General features: G+C 44.1%; 1 protein-coding gene across 2 annotated transcripts in view; it reads right to left on the bottom strand.

The window, feature by feature from the left end:
- The window catches only part of LOC139413539 (FYVE, RhoGEF and PH domain-containing protein 5-like), a 46,373-nt gene extending 43,571 nt beyond the window's left edge, over positions 1-2,802 (bottom strand). Inside the window, exon 1 of one of the 2 annotated variants that reach the window (XM_071161037.1) lies at positions 2,534-2,802. In XM_071161037.1, coding sequence (XP_071017138.1) covers positions 2,534-2,543 — 10 coding nt within the window. In that variant the 5' untranslated portion in view covers positions 2,544-2,802. The remainder of the gene's footprint in view (positions 1-2,533) is intronic. The other variant, XM_071161036.1, reaches the window with a different exon arrangement.
- Positions 2,803-10,353: the final 7,551 nt, after the last annotated feature.

Here is a 10,353-nt window from a genome sequence, read left to right as displayed (position 1 = left end):
GCTAGGCCCCTTAGTTCCAGTGAAGGGAATTCTTAATGCTACAGCATACATTCTAAATAATTATGTGCTCCAAAATTTGTAGCAACAGTTTGGGGAAGGCCTTTCTTGTTTTAGCATGACAATGCCCCCGTGCACAAAGCGAGGTCCATACAGAAATGGTTTGTTGAGGTCGGTGTGGAAGAACTTGACTGGCCTGCACAGAGACCTGACCTCAACCCCATCGAACACCTTTGGGTTGAATTGGAACACCGACTGCAAGCCAAGCCTAATTGCCCAACATCAGTGGCCAACCTCACTTATGCTCTTGTGGTGGAATGGAAGCAAGTCCCCGCAGCAATGTTCAAGCATCTAGTGGAATGCCTTCCAGAAAAGAGTAGGCTGTTATAGCAGTAAAGGGGGGACCAACTTCATATTAATTTCCATGATTTTGTCCACATACTTTTGGTCATGTAGCTTATTTTTAGACTATCAACAGCAATTTCCCTAAACACTGCATCACAGATAACTACTGCATTGTAGTTTTTCACAGTCTCAAATATACACTACAGACCTAGTGACTGTTTCACACTTGGGACTTCAATGGTTGAAATAATATGATTGGAATTGCATGATCAATTCTATATCTAAGCAACAATTTGCTCTCTATTAGGCTTGCCACCAATGGCTATAGGCTATCCCAGTCTGTGGCATTATGATCCCAGGTCTTGTCAACTTCCACCAATTATTGTAGTCTGCACAAATCAGTAAGCAAAATAATGTTGAGAAGACCTCCAAAAGATGTTTAAAATAGATATTTTCTGGATGTTGAAAAAACTTACTTTCCGGATGTTAAAATCATGTTGAAAAGATATCATTACAGACATTGAAATAACGTATTTTATGGAAATTGAAAGAATTTTGGTTATTGATTCTATGGCCAAATATCAACAGCACATTAATTCTCAATGAAGTTAGCATTATATCACAATAATCATTTGTACAACTATGTTATATAGGAAAGTGGGCCAAACTGAAGATTGCAACATAGAATATGTATTATTGCTCCCTTCTGTCACATGCACTTATGTTAGCTTTTTCAAAAGTTTTACATCTGGCAGCAACGATACTTAAAGTAGTCCAATTTACAGAATAAACCAACAGACAACTTCAGCTACAATTAGATTTTTTTCTTGCTATGACTGTGATATGTTGTTGTTTATCTACATTAGTTGAATGCACTGACTGTAAGTCTGCTAAATGACCAAAATGTGAAACAAACCCGTGCACAGCATGTTGGGTGCTATTCTAATGAGCTCCGCCCCCAAACAAGTACACAATTTGGTTGGCCAAACCAGACCAGATCTGAGCGAATCATAGACATCTAGGCTATGTTTTACAAGTTTGTACAGTACAGTACAGTACAGTTCAGTACAGTACAGTAGTTTTATTCAGAGAGTAGTGTAGAGTAGAGTAAAGTAGAGTACAGTAAAGTACAGATTAATTCAGTATAGTAGAGTTTCATTCAGCAGAGTATAGTGCAGTACAGTTTAGTAGAGTTGAGTAAAGTAGGGTACAATACATTATACTGTACAATACTGGAGCTGGGCGGTATACCGTATTTTATTATATACAGGTATTGATGCACAGACCAGTTTGGGTTTCTACAGTATTTCAATGTGTGGTTTGTTAACCCTCCTATTATGTTGCGGTTCAATTTGACCCATTTCCACTTTTGAGTTACTAGTTAACCTCTCTTTATTCTCCATGAAATTAAATAACTTTTCCTCATTTAGGGTCATGAACTTAACTTCAAAATGTGGACACACTGATGTGTAGATTTTGTATACAAACATGATGTGGGTCATTTTGACCTGGGGACTTTCATGTGTATAGGTATTTGCACAGGTCCAAAATAAACACGTCTTTGATGTATTTTGTTTTGACTGGTTCTGGTTGCACGTTTATAATTATGTTTGGGTGAAAAGGAGCTTTCCCAAGCTTCTCCTTCTTAGTGTGAGAGCAGCAGATCTCTGACACAGACACTCAAAAATGTCAACAAATAGTTCTTGAGTTTTTGAAATCAAATGTTCGTGTATTTCTTCTTTCCGAAAGGTCTGACAAGACAAAATATCGTTTCGGCTGTTTTTACATGATTCTTTGACTGTCTTGAGTGTGTTTAAACTGTGCAGGTGAATCTAACCCATACCACAATGGACATATTTTTTTTCCAGCGAAGCACAAGGGTTAAATGGTTACACCACTCAGACGTCTATGAATGTTCCAGATTTTTTTGGGGGGACACGACCAAAAATCTACTTGAAATCAAGGCCGCACCAAAAAATGACAGACGTTGGCGTTGGTCCATGCTTAGTGGGAAGTATGTCTCCCTACCTCCACACGCAATCCCTTTCCCATTTTTTTTTATATGGGTGGAACACACTCTTTTTTTATAGGGACAAAACAAATCAGACAATCTGCGTTTTATTATGAACTGACCAAAACGTTGTCTAGACCTATATGATTTGTACATTTGTCCAAATTAAAGTGATCTTACCTGTGTTCATTTTCGTGAACCATCCGCGCGAACATCCGAACCGTTTATCATTTATCAATCCTTGTGAGAAAGCAACAACTCGTACATTCCATACAACAACACGTATCCCAAGAAACAGAAAGCAAACTATTCAAAGACAAGCAAGGTCAAATAATAACTTTAGTTTTCTTATGTCGTTTTTATTTCGTCAAGTTACTTTCCAGCTGTTGTGGTCCTCGCCTGGTGAAGCGCGCATTGTATGTGGTGAGAGGCGCGACTAAATTGATGCACGAGGGTTTGGCGTTGGGAGCTGAGCGCGGGAGGTGCTCCCCTGGCGTTTCCTGAGGAGGAAGCGCATTTTTCCCTGTCAGGGACTGACTTGCCCTTAAAACAACACACATAGAGGTGGAAAAGTTGAACTTATTATTTAAATTGATTAGCCTACTAATGAGAGCGGTTAATTTAAATGGAAAAGCATATGGCCATTGCATGAAAAGGCATACACAATGAGTATCTTTGATTTTTATATTCCAATTGCCAATATGGGTAGGCTACTGTAACCGAAGGACATTGTAAGACTCGTTGACCCAGAATGCATTGCCTTTTGGCCCTCATCAGACAGATAGCCTACGTTAAATGCATTGATAAACTGGAATTGACAAATGCATAATATAGAAACAACTGATGGATTTCATGTTGTCCAAGCTGATGAACGTTTTGTGTGTTGAAAATGGATGGTTTTCTTTTCCACATGAGGCTATGTGACCATAGGCTCTGAGACATCCAGCTGAAAACAGAATGTGTGGGATCCCAGAGACTGCTGCCATTTGAACATTGCTTCCTGCCTATACATCTGAAGTCTGATTGGAAGACAGCAGTCCCTTAAAACATTTCTGCATAACAGGAAATTGCTCTCCCTGTTTCCTGCACAAGGAGGCTTCACTTCCTTAGCAACTAATGGACAAAATGAGCACATTTAACCCTTTGGAGTGTTAAAACTCAAATGATGACAATGTAATGTCACAGGATGTACACCAAAAATAATTTATATTCCATTACAACAATGAAGCGTTGTGTTTAGGAGACCTCCCTATTTCCTATTGTGGTATACATTTCTATACAGTAGGCCTACTTATAAACCTCATTTGGCATATTTATCATGAATGTACCATCTTTCAACTGCCTTGTCCTAACGCACCCTCAACGGAGTAGATAGAAACCGGAAACATCCGGTTTTCAGGGATACAGCATCTTCAACCAAGCTTCCTTTCCCCCAGATGTGGGGACCCCACCCAGGCCTGCAATGTCAGGTTAGTCTTACTGTAACACCACAGCAGCTATTATGATCCATGAGTACTGAACTGAATTTACCTCACTCTGTATCTCTCAGGGTGTGACACATGGACACCCACGCGCGAACACACCCACCCACCCACCCACCCACCCACCCACCCACACACACACACACACACACACACACACACACACACACACACACACACACACACACACACACACACACACACACACACACACACACACACACACACACACACACACACACACACACATGTTCAGCTGCAGAGGTAATCCTAGCAATCTCACTGTCACATGCAGTTCAGAGAGAGGCTAAACCCGCACAGAAGGCATGTCGATTTCTGCTCAGGACCACCAAAGAGAAAACTCAGAATGCCGGGATTACAGTGTTCCCAACCCCCAGGACATCCCTCCTTGCTGTGACAGTGCACATGGGAGGATATTGTATAAACTGCCTCTGCCTGAGAAAGGACCATGGGGTTCCATCTTCCTCTTGCTCTCTCTCAAAACATTGAATGGTCAAAAAATCTGGGCACATTAAAGCCGGCCTGGGGATTACTGCAGATATAATTCAACATGCAAAATACATGTGTTACACCCTGACACCCTGAGAGATACAGAGTGAGGTAAAGTCAGTCCCATTGCTGGCACTGGCAGTATTACAATAAGAGACACAGAAGGAAAACATCCAACTGTAGACCTGACTCGTAAAGAAAAAACTATCTACAGTCCAGTCTAGTGCTCCCAGGCTCAAACTAGACGGCACCACACTCTGATCATATTACACATTGATTAAACATACTTGAATTCGACCACAACTGTATTTCTGCAGAATTATCCTATTTGTACTTTTCAATCAGGGGCATCATGCATTATGACCAGTCCATATAATTTAAAGCTAATCCCTTAACTTCAATAGGCATGACAACTGTTTTCAACAGTCCCCCAACTCAGGCCAAGTATAGCCTACTAGCAGCACAGATTGTTTTCTGATGATTGAAAAACATTAAGTACCATTACCTCTGACCCCTTTTGTTTGTCCAAGAAGAGTGTTTTCACATTGAGTCAATAAAGGGGAGGGAGGTGGGCTCAGAGAGCAGCCCTGCTCTGTGGTGTGAGAGAATAATGGATCTCCTGATAACACATAACTACAGATGTGGAGCACATGAAAATATGTTTTGGGCTCTGAGATGGGGGGGTTTCCTCCACACACACACACACTCTCTAACACACACAGACACACACAGCAATCCTTGCCCCCTCCTGAAGGGGAACGGATGTGAAAGAGGGTTAATAGGCCAGTGATGATCTCAGGGCTGGAATGTGAGGTGTTCTATTTAACGTGCCAGCTCCACAAACTGATCTGAGGCCAGTGTTGTCTAACACCTGTGCTGTGTGCAGCCAGCTGTGGTGTTACAGAGCAGGTTGTTGTGGGAGGAGGAGGATGATTAATGGATGGACCCATTCATGTGGCTGCTACACCACATGCAGTAATTAGGTCCACTTGCAAATCAGCATTTATAACCAGAGAGTGAGGAAAAGTGTATGTGTGTCTAAGAGAAAGAAAGAACAAAAGAAGGAACAAAAGAAAGGAAAAAAAGAAAAGAAAGGCAAAAGAAAGAAAGAAAACAAATGAACGGGGAGGACGGCTCATGAACCCAGTCAATATCTTCCCTTTATTACAATGCCTTGTTCTCCTGGTTGTAACATTCATTAAAGGGAATTACTGACCCAACCAAATGGTATTTATTTGTGCACAGTGTGTTACAGGGGATTTTAACATTAGACTAAACATGGATGGTATTCAGTTGTTTTCTTTAGGAGAATGAAGGACTTTCTGTGAAGCAGCCTCATAGAACAATCTCATGGATGATTTTACAATGACCACCCTCTCGTAGGAACAGGTGTTATTTAGAGCCATTCAAAAACAATGACAGCACAGTCAAACCAAGAGCCAGCAAAATCACTCCTTCACACAGTTGGCTGTCAGGCCATGCATCGAAGAGGCACATAAGCATGCTTCTCTGTGCTGTGGTTTGGCTCTATCATACCATGCACAATGGTCTGATACTGAAGCATTCCACTATCAGTGCACTCCATAATTATTGAGAAGGTGAAGCATTTTTTATTCTCTACACTTCAAAACTTTGGATTTGAAATCAAACACTGACTAAGAAGTTAAAGTGCAGATTGTCAGCTTTAATTTGATCCACATTGAATCGTTGTCACGACTTCCACCGGAGGTGGTTCCTCTCCCTGTTCGGGCGGTGCTCGGTGGTCGGCGTCGATCTACGCCGATCTCATCAATCTACACACAATACCCCATTATGACATAGTGAAAACAAGTTTTTAGGCATTTTTGCAAATGTATTAAAAAGAAAAAACAGAAATACCTTATTTATAAGTATTCAGACCCTTTGCTATGAGACTCAAAATTGAGCTCAGGTGCATCCTGCTTCCATTGATCATCCTTGAGATATGTTTCTACAACTTGATTGGAGTCCACCTGTGGTAAATTCAATTGATTGGATATGATTTGGAAAGGCACACACCTGTCTATATGTAAGTTCCCACAGTTGACAGTGCATGTCAGAGCAAAAACCAAGCCATGATGTCAAAGAAAATGTCCGTAGAGCTGCGAGACAGGATTGTGTTGTGACACAGACCAAGGGAATTGTACCAATAAATGTGGGAAACGTTGAAGATCCACAAGAAGCAGTGGCCTCCATCATTCTTAAATGTAATACATTTGGAACCACCAAGACACTTCCTAGAGTTGGCCGCCCGGCCAAACTGAGCAATTAGTGAAGCATGGTGGTGGCAGCATCATGCTGTGGGGATGTTTTCAACGGCAGGGACTGAGAGACTGCCACCACCATGCTTCACCGTGCCAGGTTTCCTCCAGCTTGGCATTCAGGCCAAAAAGTTCAATCTTGGTTTCATCAGACCAGAGAATCTTGTTTCTCATGGTCTGAGAGTCTTTAGGTGCCTTTTGGGAAACTCCAAGCGGGCTGTCGTGTCCCGTGTATATACACTGCTCAAAAAAGAAAGGGAACACTAAAATCCAACTTTGATGTAATGTCCTTAAAACAAGTCAGAAAGAGGCTCAGTAGTGTGTGTGGCCTCCACGTGCCTGTATGACCTCCCTACAACACCTGGGCATGCTCCTGATGAAGTGGCGGATGGTCTCCTGAGGGATCTCCTCCCAGACCTGGACTAAAGCATCTGCCAACTCCTGGATAGTCTGTGGTGCAACGTGGCGTTGGTGGATGGAGCGAGACATGATGTCCCAGATGTGCTCAGTTGGATTCAGGTCTGGGGAACGGGCGGGCCAGTCCATAGCATCAATGCCTTCCTCTTGCAGGAACTGCTGACACACTCCAGCCACATGAGGTCTAGCATTGTTTTGCATTAGGAGGAAACCAGGGCCAACCGCACCAGCATATGGTCTCACAAGGGGTCTGAGGATCTTATCTCGGTACCTAATAGCAGTCAGGCTACCTCTGGCGAACACATGGAGGCCTGTGCGGCCCCCCAAAGAAATGCCACCCCACACCATGACTGACCCACCGCCAAACCAGTCATGCTGGAGGATGTTGCAGGCAGAAGAACGTTCTCCAAGGCGTCTCCAGACTGTCACGTCTGTCACATGTGCTCAGTGTGAACCTGCTTTCATCTGTGAAGAGCACAGGGCGCCAGTGGCGAATTTGCCAATTTTGGTGTTCTCTGGCAAATGAAAAACGTCCTGCACGGTGTTGGGCTGTAAGCCCAACCCCCACCTGTGGACGTCGGGCCCTCATACCACCCTCATGGAGTCTGTTTCTGACCGTTTGAGCAGACACATTAACATTTGTGGCCTGCTGGAGGTCATTTTGCAGGGCTCTGGCAGTGCTCCTCCTGCTCCTCCTTGCACAAAGGCGGAGGTAGTGGTCCTGCTGCTGGGTTGTTGCCCTCCTACGGCCTCCTCCACGTCTCCTGATGTACTGGCCTGTCTCCTGGTAGCGCCTCCATGCTCTGGACACTACGCTGACAGACACAGCAAACCTTGCCACAGCTCGCATTGATGTGCCATCCTGGATGAGCTGCACTACCTGAGCCACTTGTGTGGGTTGTAGACTCCGTCTCATGCTACCACTAGAGTGAAAGCACCGCCAGCATTCAAAAGTGACCAAAACATCAGCCAGGAAGCATAGGAACTGAGAAGTGGTCTGTGGCCCCACCTGCAGAACCATTCCTTTATTGGGGGTGTCTTGCTAATTGCCTATAATTTCCACCTGCAGTCTATTCCATTTGCACAACAGCATGTGAAATGTATTGTCAATCAGTGTTGCTTCCTAAGTGGACAGTTTAATTTCACAGAAGTGTGATTGACTTGGAGTTACATTGTGTTGTTTAAGTGTTCCCTTTATTTTTTTGAGCAGTGTATATATTTTTTCCTTCGTATATATTTTTATATATTATATATATATATATTGTATATTTTTAACCTCAGTTAGCATACTCTCCTGCAACCCGCCTCATCCAATGTGGTTTCGATTTGCTATTTTCTATACTTTAGAACTGGAACCCCCAACAGAAGCTAGCCAGCTAACTAGCTACTAGCTAATAGTCAGTTAGCCACTGCTGGCGGTCATCAGCTAACCTTAGCCGGGTCAACTCCTGTTAGTCTGCACAGCGCGTTTCAACCCAGAGCATACCGGACTGCTCTTTCTCCACATCTCCGATTTCTTACCGCAAGCTGAACCCTTTCACCTGGATCATTGTAGCTAGCTAGCTGCTATCCGAGTGGCCACCCCCTGGCTAACGTCTCTGTCCCGAAGCAAGCACCAGTGAGCCTGGAATTACCCTCATGCTAGGCCCATCTCTCGGCTAGCTGAAGAGGTCCATCAGCCACTCCTTGGGCTACAATACATATTTTGCCAATTGGCCTGGACCCCTTTTACTGTCGACACGGAGCCCCGCCGATTCCACCACGACTGGTCTACCGACGTAATCTGCCCGAGGGGTTTCAACAGGCTCCTCCGTCATGACGTCCCCTGAAGGCCCATCCGATAGCCTAATAGCCGCGGCCCGCTAGCTGTCTAGAGCATATCGGACTGTTAGCTGAAAAGGACCATCAGCCATTTCTTGGGCTACAATACCTATTTTACCAATTGGCCTTACCCTTTTACTGCCTACACAGAGCCCTGCCAATCAAACACGACTGGTCTGTCGTCGTAACCGTCCGAGGGTGCTACAACAACAGATTTGTTCCGTTGCGACGTCCCCCCTAAGGTCCTTCTGCTAGCCTGCTCTACCCGGCCCGCTAGCTGTCTGAATCGCCGTGTCTCCAACTAGCTTAGCCTCCCACTGGTACCTATAATCACTAGGCTATACATGCTGTTTTGGTTAGTGATTATTGTTTTATTTCACTGTAGAGACTCCAGCCCTGCTCAATATGCCTTAGCTAGACCGTTTGTTTCACCTCCCACACTTGCGGTGACCTCACCTGGTCTAAATGATGTCTATAGAGGCAAACCTCTCTCATCGTCACTCAATGCCTAGGTTTACCTCCGCTGTATTCACATCCTACCAAAACCCTTTTCTGTACATTATGCCTTGAATCTATTCTTCCGCACCCAGAAACCTGCTCCTTTTACTCTGTTCCGAACGCACTAGACAACCAGTTCTTATAGCCTTTAGGCATACCCTTATCCTGCTCCTCCTCTGTTCCTCTGGTGATGTAGAGGTTAATCCAGGCCCTGCTGCACCTAGCTCCACTCGCATTCCCCAGGTGCTCTCATTTGTTGACTTCTGTAACCGTAAAAGCCTTGGTTTCATGCATTTTAACATTAGAAGCCTCCTTCATAAGTTTGTTTTTCTCACTGCTTTAGCACACTATGCCAACCCGGGTGTCCTAGCCGTGTCATACTATCCAGGTCTGTGCCCAAACAATTTGAGCTTCTACTTCTAAAAATCAACCTTTCCAGAAACAAGTGCCACTTCGTTGCCACTTGTTATAGACCACCTTCTTCCCCCTGGACACCATATGTGAATTGAATGCCCCCCTAAACTGGGACATGCTTAACACCAGGCCATCCTAGATGCTAGATGCCTTCAATCTCACACAAATTATCAATGAACCTACCAGGTACAACCCCAAATCTGTAAACACGGGCACCCTCATAGATATCATCATGACCAACCTGCCCTCTAAATACACTTCTGCTGTCTTCAACCAGGATCTCAGCGATCACTGCCTCATTGCCTGCGTTCGTAATGGGTTTGCGGTCAAACGACAACCCATCATTACTGTCAAATACTCCCTAAAACACATCAGCAAGCAGGCCTTTCTATTCGACCTGGCCCAGGTATCCTGGTAGGATATTGACCTCATTCCGTCAGTAGAGGATGCCTGGTTAATCTTTAAAAGTGCTTTCCTCACTATCTTAAATAAGCATGCCCCATTCAAAAAATGTAGAACCAGGAACAGATATAGCCCTTGGTTCACTCCAGACCTGACTGGCCTTAACCAGCACAAAAAC

Source organism: Oncorhynchus clarkii, chromosome 7 (genome assembly GCF_045791955.1).
Source record: "Oncorhynchus clarkii lewisi isolate Uvic-CL-2024 chromosome 7, UVic_Ocla_1.0, whole genome shotgun sequence".
NCBI classification, from domain to species: Eukaryota; Metazoa; Chordata; class Actinopteri; order Salmoniformes; family Salmonidae; genus Oncorhynchus; species Oncorhynchus clarkii.
Note: the sequence above shows the minus strand (reverse complement) of the source record. Positions and strands in the feature narration are given on the sequence as shown.